The sequence below is a fragment of the Strigops habroptila genome, chromosome 19 (genome assembly GCF_004027225.2).
Source record: "Strigops habroptila isolate Jane chromosome 19, bStrHab1.2.pri, whole genome shotgun sequence".
In the NCBI taxonomy this organism is placed as follows: Eukaryota; Metazoa; Chordata; class Aves; order Psittaciformes; family Psittacidae; genus Strigops; species Strigops habroptila.
In genome coordinates this window covers 3,405,394-3,421,437 of record NC_044295.2, presented here as the reverse complement: position 1 = coordinate 3,421,437, position 16,044 = coordinate 3,405,394, and the positions used below count along the sequence as shown (strand labels likewise).

The 16,044-nt window shown below is 52.8% G+C and overlaps 1 protein-coding gene across 1 annotated transcript; it reads right to left on the bottom strand.

The window, feature by feature from the left end:
- Window positions 1–8,646: 8,646 nt before the first annotated feature.
- EPOP (elongin BC and polycomb repressive complex 2 associated protein) lies at window positions 8,647–14,971 on the bottom strand. The gene has a single exon (XM_030508887.1). The coding sequence runs from the start codon at window positions 14,429–14,431 to the stop codon at window positions 12,299–12,301; it is 2,133 nt and encodes a 710-aa protein (XP_030364747.1). The 5' UTR covers window positions 14,432–14,971; the 3' UTR covers window positions 8,647–12,298.
- Window positions 14,972–16,044: the final 1,073 nt, after the last annotated feature.

Genomic DNA, 16,044 nt, shown 5'->3' with positions numbered 1-16,044 from the left:
CCTGCAGCCCTGTGGGCAAATCAAGGGCAGAGAACCCCCAAGGTGGCAGCCAGGGCCACCAGGCAGTGGAAAGTCACCGAGACAACTTCCAAAAGGGTAGAAAGGGGTAAAAACTACAACAACACAGGAGAAAAAGAAGAAAGAATGAGAGATGAGAAAACATCTCAGCTGATACAGCCGGCCCCAAGCCCCAGGAGAGCATCAGCTACTGGGCTTCTCCTCCCGTTTCCATAGCAACACAATTTGGTGTTCTTTAGAAGAGCTTCGCTCCCCTCATCAACCTCCCCCCCTTCCCTACCCCCCCACCCCTCCCGTTAATTTTATTTCGTGTTTTGAAATGAAAGTGGTTGGTTTGTCTTTTGTCTCAGGAGCATCATGGGTGTGGGGAGGAAAGAGAGAACATCAGCAGACCGAGAGGAGCTGCAGAGGGGGGAGCTGGACCCCCAGCCCCGATCAGATGTCTGGAAGAGCAGCTTGGCTGGGTCCATCAAATGCTCCTGGGTTAATGGATGTCGAGGTGCTGCCCATGAACCATGAAAGGGGTGGTCCCCACCCCTAGAGATGATGGGTTGGAGATAGGTGTGAGCCATATTGCTCACCCCTGACCATGGGAAACACTCCAGGACCTTGATCCCGCTCATGGGAGCTGGATGCCACCCCCCTCCCTTTGCCCATCCCATCCATCCACACAGGGCAGACCCACCTCTGGCTGTGCAGATGCCGTGCTCACCCCCAGCACCCAGGACAACACACCAAGGCCAGCAACGTGTATTGGGGTGCAATGAAAGAACACAGTGGCTTCCACCCTGAACCCTCCTGCTCCAAAAAATCATAGAATCGCAGACTGGTTTGCGTTGAAGGGGCCTTAAAGATTATCCAGTTCCAACCCCCCGCCATGGGCAGGGACACCTTCCCCTAGAGCAGGTTGCTCCAAACCCCATCCATCCTGGCCAATCCTCCCTTTCCCAGACACACCACCAGGCTGGGAGCAGGGAAGGGGCTGGAAGACACAAAGGCAGCACAACCAGGTGGTAACAGCACAGATCATCCCCTTTACAAGGTATTTCCTACACCAGAAACACACACTGGAGCTGCCCGTTCCCAACAGTCGCCCACAGAACCAGGAACACTTGGATGCAGAACAGGGATGCTGCTCAGCTCCTCTGAGCATCCAGGCTAATGAACACGGATGCATCTGTTAGTTGCTAACAGTTGGGCTGTTTGGGAATGTTTGGATTCAATATTTTTCATTGAAAATTCCAACTGGTTGAGATGGAACTCATTTGCTTGAAATCATTGGTGTGGAAAAGTTTCTCTGTTAAAGGAAAAGGACGCAGACGAAATGTGTTGGAATTTTACTTCCTTTAAACTATAATACATTCTATTTTGCAAATTAATTTATAGGGAAAGAATGTTAAGAGAGATCAAGTCAATGCTTTTGAAGTGGCAGGAAGATAAATGGTTCAGTAATCAGATGGCTCTGAGGATTTTCCACTGGCTTCAAAACAACTTTTTATCCCAATCAAGAATGGGAAAATACTTGGAAATCTTAGTCCTTGTAGCCAAAAAGCTGCCCACCTCTGGAACCCAGTAAGGGCCAGCCAGGGCAGGTCCCAGCCTGGACGGGGCTCTCAGCAACCCTCCACCTCTGAGGCACTTGGTGCAGGGGATGTGCAAGGGGCTCCATGGGACCTGTTGGGTCCTCGAGGGCTTTGCTTGGAGCTAAATCCAGCTCTGGGGTGCGGAATGGGGCCAGAGAGAGACCATCACCCCACAGCAGCCCTGACCCCTGCCCTGCCACCCATAGCCCTTGCCATGGGTGCAGCCACCACCTCCCTGGAACAAAACCCACCCCTGGTCCCTCTCACCCCACACATTACCCCGTACAGGGAGAAGGCAGGATGCTGCCCAGCCCACCCCCCTTCAACACTGCAACAACACCAGCACCCCTCAGCCAAAGCACAACAGGGAAAACAAGTGAAAAACACCCATTTGTGGGCAACAACCCGCTTACCTGGGCGAGCAGAGCCCGGGAGCAGCAGCAGCTCCCCCCAGTCTCCGCACTTGCCGGGCAGATATTGCCACCGTGTGGGGAGGACGCGCCAGCACCAGCTCGGGTTAAATACTGCAAACCCTTCCTCAGGTCCCTCCCATGCTAGAAAGTAGACTAACCCCAGCGGTGATGAGCTTTCACCCTCCTTGGGAGGGGAGATTGAGGTGAGCTCTGAGGCAGAAGCTCTTCCCTGTGAGGGTGCTGAGGTGCTGGCACAGGGTGCCCAGAGAAGCTGTGGCTGCCCCATCCCTGGCAGTGTTCAAGGCCAGGTTGGACACAGGGGCTTGGAGCAACCTGCTCTAGTGGAAGGTGTCCCTGCCCGTGGCAGGGGGTTGGAACTGGGTGAGCTTTAAGGTCCCTTCAACCCAAACCATCCTGTGATTCTATGATCTGCAGTCAGAATCCCGGCAGAGTGAGGAGCAAAAGCCAGCTCAGGCATTGGGGAGCTCAGGCTCAGCCTCCTTCATCTCCAAGATCACTGTATGGACCCATCCAGATAGAAGAGGTGCTGGGGGGCTCCTCTTCGCTATCCCAGGGAAATGCCACTAGCCAGGAAACATGGGAAGCTCTGAGGCGTTTGGATAATCACTGTAAGTCAAGAACTGCTATGGAGAGTGGTGGCCGTAGTCCCTCCTGGCTTTATGGGAAAGCATAAATAGGAGTAAAAAAGCTGTTGCTACATAAGAGATAGATTAAGCAGGACTGGGGTTGACCTATATCTCTCCGTACACCTAAACCTGTGTGCATGTGTGTGTGCTCAGACACACAGACCCCACTAAAGCCCCTGGATTGCACATGGGACCAGGAAGGGGCTTTGTGCTCCAGCTCCATCCTCCTTGGCAGTTGCCAGAAAACTTGCAGGGGATGGGACTGCAGGACTGGGGCTTTGGGAAATAGTAGTAATAGCTTATTTATTTGCTTTTGTAGCTTTTTCTTTCGTTTAATACTTTGTTTGGTTTATTTTTAAACACGTGTTAAAACAGAGCTGAGCACTGGCTGTTCCCTGGGGAGAAGCAAAGGCAGAGGAGGAGAAGTCATGCAGTAAGATGGGAAGGGAAGGGAGAGCTGGGGACTTCCATGGTAAGGTGCAGAAGTAGTCTGGGGCTCGCTCTACCAGGAGAGAGGTTGCAGCTGAAGCAGACAGGGGTGGCCTCTGGACCCAGGGGTTCCCCTTGTGCTGCAGCTCCCACTTACACACAGTGCTGTGGCAAAGGGACATCAATACAAACCAGCTTATGTGAGCCCAGGAGAAGCCCAGCCTGGCAAGGAGAACTCCACACCAATGCTTTGGCAATAAATTTGACAGCAGCTTCTTTCTAGCAGGCTTTTGGTAGGCGTTTGACCCAACTCCAGTCAATCTAACATCGTTACAGTGCAGTTAATGTCAGTTTGAAAGTGCTTTTATAGCTGAAACGCTGCTGTACTCAGTGTAAACACCGAGGTTATGAGGATCCTTGCATTGACACGGGGAGGTTGTACTGATTAGCTTAAATCACTGTCATGTGGTATTAGTTAAAAGGATGTAAAAAGCAGCATCTGAGGCCTTGTCTGTGCTGCAGAGCAGGGCTCAGTGGGGACCAGCTTCCACTGCCTAAAGGGGCTACAAGAAAACTGGAGAGGGGCTTTGGACAAGGGCCTGTAGGGACAGGACAAGGGGGAATGGCTTTAACCTGCCAGAGGGGAGATTGAGATGAGCTCTGAGGCAGAAGCTCTTCCCTGTGAGGGTGCTGAGGCGCTGGCACAGGGTGCCCAGAGAAGCTGTGGCTGCCCCATCCCTGGCAGTGTTCAAGGCCAGGTTGGACACAGGGGCTTGGAGCAACCTGCTCTAGTGGAAGGTGTCCCTGCCCGTGGCAGGGGGTTGGAACTGGATGAGCTTTAAGGTCCCTTCAACCCAAACCAGTCTGGGATTCTATAAACTGCTGGTTTTTTGCAGGGGGACAGGGATGGGTTTGTTATAACATTACTAAAAGCACCCAGAGAGCAGCACTGCCAATGTACCCATGCTGGGACCCCAGCACTCCTGTATGGGGACCCCAGGAGCTCTGGCACAGCAAAGACTTCCTGGGCTGGAGAGGTCCCACAGGTGATGCCAGCAAGTCCTTCAGCACATCCCGATGGGATCCTCATCCTGCACCACATCCCAGTGGGATCCTCATCCTGCAGTGCATGGATCTTCTCAGTCACCCTGTGGCAGGGGACAGGGACGTGGCTTCTGTCCAGATGTGCCCAAGGTTATCAAGAAAAACTATCACAAAGCAGAAGCACGAGACTGTGGGAGCGTTTTACATGGAAGGAAAAACCCTCCAGCACAACAGGGTCTTTGGGCCCCTCAGCTGGGCTTTGGCAGGCAACAGACAATAGGAAATAGGCCCTTGCTGAAGGTTTCTGGTTGATCTGGACAGAGACAGGATCAGATGTGCTGCAGGAACAGTCTCCTGTAGGAAATCAGGTTGTTAGAGGATGTGCATGGGCTGCAGTGGGAGATCACTGCTTTTTGCTGGCAGGTCTGTGCCTCACCAGGCACCCTCCGAGGGCAGCAGAGCAGGGTGGGAGCACTGGAAACCCTCCCTCCTGTGGAAAATGAACCACCAAATCACATCCCCACCCTCACTGCAAACATCATCTGACCCCTCCGCTGCCATTCCCCAGCGTATACCCCCACAGACCAGGGCATCCCCCCAACCTTCGCCTTGTCCACTGGGAAAACACAGCCACATCCTTCCACTGCTGGAGTTGGATTGGGTTTAGGGTTGGGTTTTTTTCTCGAGAACATTTATAAAGATCTCATTGTTGAAAGGAAAAATGGGATCTCCTTTCCTTTTCCCTTCCAGGGCAGCCCTAACCCCTCTCCCCTCGTACAAAAACACAGGAAAGGGGTTTCTTTTCTGCTTGATTAGATTCAAAGGGATCTTTGTCTGGGGGTAGGTAGGGAAAAGCCCTCCCCCACTTCCCTTTTGACCCTCAGGACTCTGTCTGGTTTTGTTTTAAACCAAGAGAGACAGAGCTACACCCCTGGGATGTTATAAATACATATAGCAGGAGGATAGAGGGGGTGGCGTCATTCGGTTCGCCTGGATCACGGGGCTCTGTGACAGCATTTAAATTACATACATGCACACGTGGACATATGTGCTCCATGTGATAGCTGAGTACATGAGCACCCATACAACATACAACATAGGAATGCAGCTACACTTATTAGTACCTACCAAAAGTTTTTTGTGCAGAAAACACACCAGACACCCCAAACTCTTTTTCCTGTCTTAATTTTTCTTACATTTAATAAAACATTAATAAAATCTCTTTTGAAAACCACATTCCTCCCCTTATTCTCACCCACAATTCATTTCAAGAGCTCTAAACAGGTTTATGTTTGAAGAGGGGACAAATCCCCAGCACCCACAACTCCAAACAACCCTCCTTCCCAGAAAACCAGCTTAGTTCAGGTTTTCCAGCCTGGAAGCAGCTGCAGAAGGGCTGGGAAGGGGAGATGACAGCACACCGCATCCCTGCCCTCACACCAGACTGCAGGTACAGTGTCTCCCCAGGACCCTCCAGCCTCCCTAAGCTCCCACCAGCCTTCAGGATACAAGCTGGTCCCTCAACGGAGTTCCCTGCTCCCAAAATCCAGCCCTCGATGACTTTGGGTTCACCTTTTGCCTTTGTTACCAATGTATGTGGGGAAAAGCAACCCCAGCAAACGAGATGTTATGAATTCTATCAGGATAGTTAGAGCTAAGAATATAATACTATAAATCTAACAGCAGCATTTTTGTTATTTCCCTCTTTTTTTCCCCTCCTAAAGCCATCTGCAAAGAGAAGTTAAAGAATCACTTGAAAGCAACCCTCAGCTTAGACCTTTGCTGTGCATCAAGGAGGGTTTTCATCCTGTTTGAAGCCACAGCAAAATGCCGCCCTTGCTGCAGACCCAAAGCTGCTTGGGGATGATGGGTTTCAGAGCACATCCTGATGGATCATACTTTTCTTTTTTAGGATATGCCACTTGCATGCAGGATCCCAAGTTTCCTTTACAATGTCTTCAGTTATTGGGGGACTTTAACCACTGTAACGAATGGTTAATTACAAGTAGCCGTCTGGGTGGTTGCGGATATTTTGAGCTGATTAAAAACCTGGGTGAGGCTAAAACTGTAGGAAATAGTGGGATTTAAGGTAAAAACCCTGAGTGTGTGGGACACCGGAGTGCAGAGGGGATGGATCCTCCTGGAAAGAAGGAATGGATCTGGGGAATTGGGGTGAAATGGGGGTGAAATAAATCCTGATCCCACACACACCCCCAGACCCCCTTTGCCACAACCCCTTTCTGGCTCTATGCTGTTTGCCAGTCATAGGGGGTGCAAGCTGAGCGACAACTGGGATTTATTGGCACTGACACCCCCGGCACAAGGTGGGACAGGAAAGAACCAGAACCCAGCCCCTGAACCCCCTTTTCTGACCACAACAGGCAGCATCCCAGCCTGGTTTTGAGGAGGGGGGTGACCACAGTTGCCCATATGGCCTCATTTAGGGTAATTTCTTTCGACGGCTAAAAGCATAAAGTCCACCTCTTGAGCCCATAGATTTATACGGAACAGCTGAAGGATCCTCCGAGGCACTTTGTGGGCTGCTGGGAGGGCTCCCACCTTCCCGGGAAGCTGGAGAATAATTCCTTTTTTTTTTTTTTAATTCCCTTTTTTTTCCCCTCCTTTTTTTCAAACTCTTTTTTTTATTTTCATTTTTATTTTTTTCCTTTTTTCCTTGCCCGTTTTTTGCCCTTTTTTGGGTGGCAATATTTTTCTTTAGGGAGATATCGATAACCCCCTTTTTTTTAGGGAGATACTGAGTTCGAAAGAGCCCCATAACTCACAAGCAACCCTTGTCCATTCTCTTCTATTGACTACATGTAAACACGGTAAATGAAAGGCCTTTAGTGACACTTAATCCCTCACCCCCTTCCCAACCTCCCCCCCAGCGCCGGTCCCGGGAGGGGGTTACGCTGCTTTTTGATTCCCAGCTTGCTGCTTTACCAGCCCCTTCCCTGCGATCTAATTTATCATTAACACCCTGACACTAAACTAAATAAATGCAGCTCAGCTCCCCCCACAACTTGCTGTGAGGCTCCAGATTTGTTCCTTCCCCCCCCACTTCAGTGTGCTTTTGGGGATGAACCAGTCCAAATAGGAGTTGGAGAGGGAACGGGGACCCCCCCACCCCCAGCAGGTCCCTGCAGATAATTAACATCATTATTAAATTACCTTCTTTAAAAGCTAATAATAATAAGAGCAGGGTCATTTGGCTGTGATTACAGCCCGAGCGGGGTCGTTGCCTCCTGCTCCGGTTGCTCCCAGGCTTTGCCTCTCGCAATAGTAAATGTTATTGGAGTGGGATTCATTTTAATGTGGATTCCTTCCCTCCCTGGCAGAAAGGAGGAGGGGGAGGGAAAAAAGCTGTAAATAGGTGCTGTGCAGATCGATATTCTGATGTGATTTGGGTGTCAGGGAGTTTTAAGGGGGTTTACCTGCAGTACCAAGGGCATCAGATGGTTATTGTGGCCACGAAATAATACCTAGTTATTAATCACAACTAATGAGGTCCTGACTGGGGGCGCGTTTTGTTGCTTTTCACATTTTTCCTGGTTTAGAGACAGAATCTTCTTGGCTGTGTCAATGCTTCCCAGGTTGGAATTTCAACTCGCATCCAAAAGAACGGACTTTAAGCCCCTTTCAACACGTTGCACTGATAAAATGCACTTCTAGTCTTCGGGTCGCTCGTTCTCATCTACGCTGGGGTTTGTGTTGGGGTCTGGCTCTACCAATGCTGCTTCGAGGGGATCTTCCACTCCTTGGGTGTGTTTTCCTTTGGCAGGGATTTAAAACTCTATCTGGCGTGCTCCTGCCATAAGGGGCACTAACTCCTGAGGCCCTCAAAATAGAAACACATGTTTGGGGAACAGTCTCTGGCCTACAAATTACAGGGAAGGAGCTATCGATTTCCCATTAAACGTAGAGGGAAAATGCTGCTTTTGGGCAAAATTTGTCCACAGAAACACTCCCCCACCCCACCCCAAAGCAGCGAGCACATGTGTGTACAGTCACATGTGATGGGCACACGCGTGTTGCTTTTCACAGCTCTATGGCATGGAGCTGTGTGGAGACAAGGATGTAGCCACAAACATGCAGGGGCACGCTCGTGCATGCAAAACATGCCTGGGAGCAGGAGCCATGAGTCCGTGTGGGATCAGGGACACGGGAAGGTGCTGGGATCCCGGGACAGGGGATCCAGGACACGGGAGGGTGCCAGGATCATGGGAGGGGGCAAGTGGAGGAGCACATGTTGCGAACCACATGCTCCAGATGTGTATGGCCACAGCTGGACACGGACCAGCAGCACACGCTCCCTCCACGGCACGCAAGCACACGTGTGCAGGCACCCACATACAAACACACGTGTTCTGGGTGCACAAACACACACTCCCCTTAAAGCAAGCACTCCCCAAGAGCACCCACACCTCGCACACGCATGGGTGCACACCAGCCACCCCCCCACACCCAAAAAAGGCCCGAATACCAGCCAGTTTTGTAAAAAAAAAAAAAACAAACCAACAAAAAAAGATATTTATTTCTCAGCCTAGATTCCATATTGCACGCAGGAATTAACACTTTCATCATCGTATACTTACAACAACTTCAAATAAATAAAGGTACAGTAAATCTAAGCAGAAATCCCAATCCATGGCTGGAAAAGGCTCTTTTCCTCCCCTGGGCGGTTGTATTGAAATGCGTGGTTTAGGAGAACGGCAGCATCGGCCGCTGGATGGGCCCAGCCTGGGGAAATACCCCCCTTCTCACCCACAGCACCCCTCAAAAAGGAATGATCCCGGGGGGCAGAAGCATCCCTGGATCCGGGGGGGTCCAGCAGAGAAGTCACGGACAGTTTTAAACCCAGAAGAGGGGTGGGAATATTGAATCCAGCAACGCAAAGAGAGAGCAAAGGTCCCTGAACCCCCCCAGCCCGAAAAGAAACCCTCACAAACCGGGATTACAAAGCACCACAACCGTATCCAAGCTGAGATATTTTCTTTTCCTGAGTCTAAAGCTGCGTTTTTAAAAGCAGCACCCTTTCATAAAAGTTTTATTTTATGTATTCTTTTTTTTTCTTTTTTTTTTTTTTTTTTACAAGATACTTTCGGTTTTCTCCTACCTACACAAACGTTTTTATGAGGGGAACAAAATAAAATCAAATAAAATAACAAAAATCGATTTTTTTTTTTGCTTCTTTTGCACCCGTTTGGAGATAAAGCAACGCACTAACGACCTTAGAAAGGTGCCTTTATACCCTTTACGCTGTCCTGGCCATGCGAGTTGATCTTTTTGCTCAAAACCAGAACTAGTTTGTAGCCCTCGAACCTCGAGCTCACTGTGTCCTGCAGAGGAATTGCTTCTTCCACTCATCTAGCGCTTGGTTTGTTCAGGTTTTATGTCAAAATAGGCTATTTCTGATAATAATTTGGGGTTTCCTTTCTTTTTCATTTTAATTTGAATTCTATTTACTTTCAATGCAAGGCCACCCCCCACACACACAGTTTCCTGCTAGAGGATTGCTAGGAAGATGACTTTTCTTTATTTAAATCACTTGATTTCCTTTAAAACAGGTTTAAAAAAAAAAACGGGGATTATAATTATGGTTAATATTAAGAATAATTATTATTTGCTGGGAACGGGAGCGTTCTGCTGCTTGAGGAGCCATTCAAAGAGGGGGTGGCAAGTTTTGAGGTATTTTATATTGTATTCACAGCCCTGGTACAACCCCCCCCCCACCCTCCCGCATTATATACAGATCCCTGCACCTACCCACAGCTCGGCACATAAATACCTACGGGTTGATTCACGTCCCCCCATGTCGTGTATTAATTAATCGCCGTGGTTTCCGCACATCCACACGGCCATAGGCAAATATACACTGAGATAAATAGCCAGGGACCCGCACATGCGGAGGGACCCCCCCCATGCGCGCTTCCCGAGGTGTTTATATCCCTTAACAAAAAGAATTCCTGAGTTATTTGGCTGTTTCAGATTGAGCGGCGGAGTCTGGGGGTTGCTGCTTTTAGAGATATATATACACACACATTAATATATATATATTAGCATTCATTCCCTGCGCGGATCTCGGGGTTTCCTGCCTGCTTTCCGCGGGCGCGGAGCGCGGCCGCCGCTTTGTGCGGTCGGGGCTCCCTCCCGCAATTTAGTTTAAATTCTATTTTATTTCATTTTAATTTTTTTTTCCTAGAAAATACATTATTAACCCGATCCGGATTTAGGGCAGTTGCGGGCCGGGAGCGAGCGATCGTGCTCGGGGCTTACACGGAAAACGGGAGCGTTTGCCCCCCATCTCCATGTCCCCTTCCCAAGTTAGGGGGTGCGGGGACACACGGGGCAGGACACACCCCCCACCCACCCCCCCGATTTGCCTGATTCCTGGATGCAAACTCCCAAAAATCGGCTTTTCTCCACCACCCCCCCGCAGGGTTGGGGGTTGGGGGTGATTTTTTTGGTGAGCGTCCTCAGCGATAAAACCTGAATATTTTGGGGGAGCCGAACCCCCTTTTCTGCACGGGAGGGGGGGAGGATAAACAAAACCCGCAGTTAACCAAAAAAGCCTCTAAAAACCCAAGTCAAACAAACATTGCTTTCAGCAACAATTCCCCTTCTCCAAGAAAAACAGCGATTAACAGAGACAAAATACGCTTTGACCTTAAAAATGTCTTTTTCCTCTCCCCCCCCCATTTTTATTTTTTACCCACTGATGGAATTAAACTAAAAACCAACCAAATCAAGCCGGGCCGGGCCCGATCGGGATCTTTTCTATTGAATCCTGCGATGATTCTCCTTGGCCTCCCTTTTCCCTTCCCGCAAAAGACACTGAAAAGGGATTTTTATCATTATTATTATTAATTATAGGGGTTTTTTTTTTTCCTAGAAGCCAAATTTTGGAGGAAAACAATAGAAATTCCCGAGGGGGCATTGAGCGATTCCCGGCCGTGGGCTGCGAATATTTTCTGTTGCAAAGAACGGAGGGAAAAATAACCCATATTCCCCTCAATTAAAAAAAAAAAAAAAAGGAAAAAAAAGAAGGAAAAAAAAGGGGAACCCCCACGCACCAGCTTTGATTTCCCAAACCAGAGCGGACTTCAGAGAGCCCGTCGGGCTTTGATGCCAAAGCGGGGTGGAAATCACATCAGGAATAGTCAAAAGGGCCTGTTACAAAGCCACTGGTTCGCAAGGAAAGTTAAACTGGGATATGGTTTCCTCCGCGGAGGAGAGGCATTCCCCCCGCATTCCTCCCCGCATTCCGCTCCGGAGCTCGGCCGGGATCAAATTGTCCATCTGTCCCCTCCTGCCAATGCTCCGGATCCGATTTCCTGGGGAGGTGGGGGAGGAAAGATTTTCCAAACGCTGCCCTCGGGCTACAGGGGCTGAAATCCGGCAAAACCTCCCTTTTCCTGCTCAGTTTTCAGGTTTAATTTTCCTTTCTTTTATTTAATAAACGCGCAGCAGTTTCAAACCACTTCCCCTCCAAGAATCCTGGTTTAACAAACTGAATTTCCTGCTCTATTCTTTTTTTTTCCTCCCCGTCTCTCAAACAGACAGAAATCACCATCGCCCCCCTGTAACGCCGTGATTTGGAATCGCTGCTCCCCATTTCCCTGGACTATCCCAAGCGGACGCCGGTGCCTGTGCTCGGGGCCACCGTTATTGCCCTCAGAGTGTCATTATTAATAGTTTAATCCAATGCATTTATGCAGGAAAAGGGAGAAATTGGATCTTTTCTCTCCCGGGTTTAGCCGGGCGGCCCCTTCCTCCGCTCTCAGCTCCGCGGTTCATCCCCAATCCCTTCGCAGGGAATAACCCTCCACCGAGACCATGGGGAAGGGAGGTGAGGGAGGGGGTCCATTGACACCCCCGGAGTTTTAGCTTCATCCTTAAACGAAACGAACACCGAACCCCGGCACATACACGGCCACAAAAATATCATATCCTCCACACGACCAGAGCGGGGCCCCCCGAAACGCTCCCGCACCCTGCGGCTCCCCTCCCCCGGTTCCTCGGGCAGCCCCGCCCGGCCGGGACCCCTGGCCCGGTGGGACGAGAAGGCCGCTCCCAAACACCCCCCGGCCCGGACCCCCCCCGGGTCCTCCCCGCCGCTCTCATCTCTTGCCCGTTAACCTTTCCTCCGGGCCGGGCGCTGTCCTTAGAGATCCTCCAAGCTACAGCCCCGGAACTTGAGGCTGGGGGGCACCGGAATGGCGTTGCCCCCCAAGTGCCAGCTCCACAGCGGGTGAGTTTTGGAGAGAGCCCAAGAGTTTTTGCCCCCCAGGGAAGAAGCAGGACACAAGTCCCCATCTTCCCCCACGACCAGGGAGGGAATACAAGGGAAGTTGCCCATGAGGCTGAAGGAATTCCGAGGCGGGGCCGGCCCGGCGTTGCCGAGGCGTTTGCAAGGAGCGCTTCCCTTCCTGGCGTTCCTCCGCGGAGCCTTCCGTGCCCCCCCCTTGGCGGATCCCCGCTGCCGCTCCCCGCCGGTGCCGCGGGCAGGGCGGCTGCGTTTGCCGCTCCCCTCCGCGCTGCTGCCCCTCGCAACCCGGTGCACCGGGGCGCCGGGGCTCCCGGGCCGTTTGCAGCCGGTGGGGGGGAGCTCTGCAGCTCTGCCGGGCTCCGGCCTCCCGCCCTGCCGCAAACTTTTCCCGTCCAGGTTGAAGCCTTTGGCGTAACACCACAGCTTGGACTGCCGGATCAGCCGGTCGAAGTGGTCCCGTCGGGGCTCCCCCCCATCCCCAGGGGGCACGGGGCCAGGCCCCCCCGCCAGCTCCGGTACAGAGGCCGGGGCCGGCTCCGGGGCAGGCGCTCGCCCGGGTAAAGCTCCGCTTGGCCGCTCCGCCTGCTCACCGGGGCCTAACGAGGCTCCATTGTTCGAGGCATCTTTGTGCAAATCCTCCCCTTTGGCGCAGGGCTCCGCGTCCCCAAAGCCTCCCTCCTTTTGTTGCGGATCCCCCCCAGGGGTGCTACTCGGGGAGGGAGGGGGGGAGGAGGAGGAGGAGATGGAGGAGAAGGAGGAGGAGGAAGGGGAGGCCTCCTGCTTTGCGTACGGCTCCGGCTGGGCCCCCGAGCCCAGGGCTGGAGCCGGGCTTAAACTTTCCAAAGTTGATGCTCGCAAAGTCCTGGCCCAGAGCTGCTGCGAGAGGAAGAGGAGGCTGGGGTCAGGCCGCAGGGCTTTGCCCGCGCCCGGGAGGGGGGGCTCGACGGGGCGCTCCTCACCCAGAGGCTCCCGCGGGGGCTGCGGTGGGAAGCGCGGCAGAGCCGCCTGCCTGTACCGGGTGCTCTGCACCGAGTCCCCGCTGCACAGCGAGCTGCTCTCTGACTCTGAGGAGCTGCCTTCCTCGCTGCTGCACGAGCTGTCCCCTTCCTCCTCCTCCTCCTCTTCTTCCTCCTCCTCCTCCTCCTCCGACGAGTCGCTGGAGGTGGCGGGGCTGGACCCGCCGAAGTCCAGGCTGGAGTCCGAGTCGCTGGAGTAGCCGGCGGAGGTTCCCTGCCGCTTGGAACCGGGGAAAGCGGCGGAACGGCCTTTCCCGGGGGCCGCGGGGGGCCCCCCCGCCGAGAAGAGCCGCTCTGCGCAGCAGGGCCCCCGTTTGCGCGGGGCGGGGGGCACGGGGGGGGCCGCGGAAGGGGGGGGCAGCCGCGCCAGAGCTCGGGGGCAGCTGGGCAGGACCCCGGCAAAGAGCCCCCCGGCTCGGCCCGCCAGCCCGCAGCCCCGCCGGCCCCGGGGGGGCTCTTCGCCGGCGGGGAGGGCCCGATGGAAGGGCTGCGGCAGCAGCGGGGCCGGCGCCGACGGCGCGCAGCAGCCCCCGGCTCTGCAGGGCGGCAGCAGCGGGGGCCTGGGGCAGGGGAAGAGCCCCCCCGGGGCCGGCAGCAGCAGCTGCTCCCTCCTCTTGCTCTTCCTTTTCCTCTTCCTCCTCCGCGGGCCGAGGCTCTTGCAGGAGGTGCAGAGAGCCTCCAGGTCCGCCTTGGAGATGAGCGAGCATTTCACGGCGCGGGTGGGCACGGAGTTGATGGCTTTGAGGGTCCGGAGCTCCTTGAGATCGCAGCGTCGGCTCTTGATCTTTAAGGTTTCCATCTTCTTGCTGATGGTGGTCCTGGGGATATCCTTAAACAGGTCGCTGAGGACCTGGGCCAAAGCAAACATCTGGGTGCCATTGATCTGTAAGTATCCCAAGTTTATCCCTTCGATTTCTTGATAGCCGGCATGAAAATCCCCCGGCCTGGCTTCCCCATTGTAATCCATGGTGGCTGGAACAATTCCGAAGGTCCCTTCGCAGGTCAGGAACATTTTGCAAGGAGCATTTACTTTGTCTCTTTCAAAGGGACCATTGAAAATAAGGACATATTTGTTTCCACTCCCTGATCACACACATCCCTACCCCTCGGAGAGGTGGGGGTGAGGGGGGTGGTGGAAATAAAAGCCAAAGCAGTCGATCTCCCTTTCAAACGCTCCAGTCAATGGTTTGCAACATCTTCCGAACACCCAGTTCCTCCGCCTGCACCGGGGCTCGACTCCTCGTCTTCCCCCTCCCCAGCCAAAAACAAAAAGGAAGAAAAAGAAAGAAAGAAGTCAAACATCTTGTGTCCCCCCGGCTGCCCCCGGCCGGCTTCCACCCGCGGCCGCGCACCCCACCTTCCCCTGCAGAAATAATTTGGGAAGGGGGGGAAAGAATCAACAAGCGCAGCCCCCCCTGCGCTGTGCAACCCCCTGAGGTGCTTAAGCAAACAAAGCTCCCGATGGGGGGGGTGGAATATCTAGGCGGGGGGAGCCCCGGGGCTCCGCGCTATTCCCACCTTCCCCGCGCTCCGCACTCGCGGCCCCGCCGCCGGTACCGTATATTCTAAGGGAACACCCCGCCGGGCCGGCCCCGCCACCCGCCACCCGATTGGGCGTTCCGGGCTCGTGATGTCATAAACCCCAACATTTCACACGCACACCCCCCGCGCAAAACCTGCGCAAACCCCGCGCAGCCCCGCTCCCGGCCGTGCCCGCCGCTCCCGACCCGGCGCGCACAATGGAAGCCGCCTCCTTGGCTTTTTTTTTTTCCCCCCTTAAAAAATATATATATATTAAAATTTACTCTTTCCGCTGTATTTCGAGGTGACGGCTGCGCGGGCGCCTCCGCTTTGTTTCCGCGGTTTAGCTGGGTTTTTTTTTTTCCACGTAGGGTTTTACGAGCCGTTGCTGCGCCTTCCCAAATCTGCCCCGATTCCTCTGGGATGGGTGTGTGTACGTATAGATTTAATAAAGCGTAAAAGATCCGGCTCTAAGCGAGTTGTTCACAACGATTGACTCTGCAACAATTCATCCTTCAACCTTCAATGCTTATTAATTGCCCATTACTGTATTTATTAGCTGGCATGAGCGGAGTATCGACAATAACATCGGTAACATGTGCGAATAAAAGCAATGCAAAGATATTTATATTCCTTTTTACTCACACACGTTCTTTACTCACTTCGTGTCTTTTTTTCTTCAAAACTATTTCCTTAAAAAAAAAAGAAAAAAAGAAAAAAGAAAGAAGAGGAAAAAATATTAATATTATTAATAATAATAAAAAGAAATCTTTTGCATGGCTTTGCCTTGCTTAACTTTATTTCAAACTTTAAGTCCTAAGATTTCGATTTCTTCGGTGCTTGGTGACTCGCTCCCGCCCTTCCAAACCAGCCGACGTTTTCCCAAAAGCAGAGCTGCCGATTTCCTTCTCCAAAGTGGGGGAAAATAAGGGGGAAAAAGCCGCCCCCCCCCCGCTCCTTTCACCCTCACCCAGCCCGGAGCTCCATTGTCCCGGCCCCTCGATTTCTTTCTAAACCTGGAGCTCCTTGAGCGCAGGGAGCGGAGCTGCGGAGGCCGGGCCGAGGGGTTTAACTCGCTGCTCAGGGGGCTAATTTTGGGGAAAC

What these genes read in the sequence shown, in the direction of transcription:
- EPOP (XM_030508887.1), bottom strand. Translation starts at nt 14,431, where the DNA reads ATGTTCCTGACCTGCGAAGGGACCTTCGGAATTGTTCCAGCCACCATG.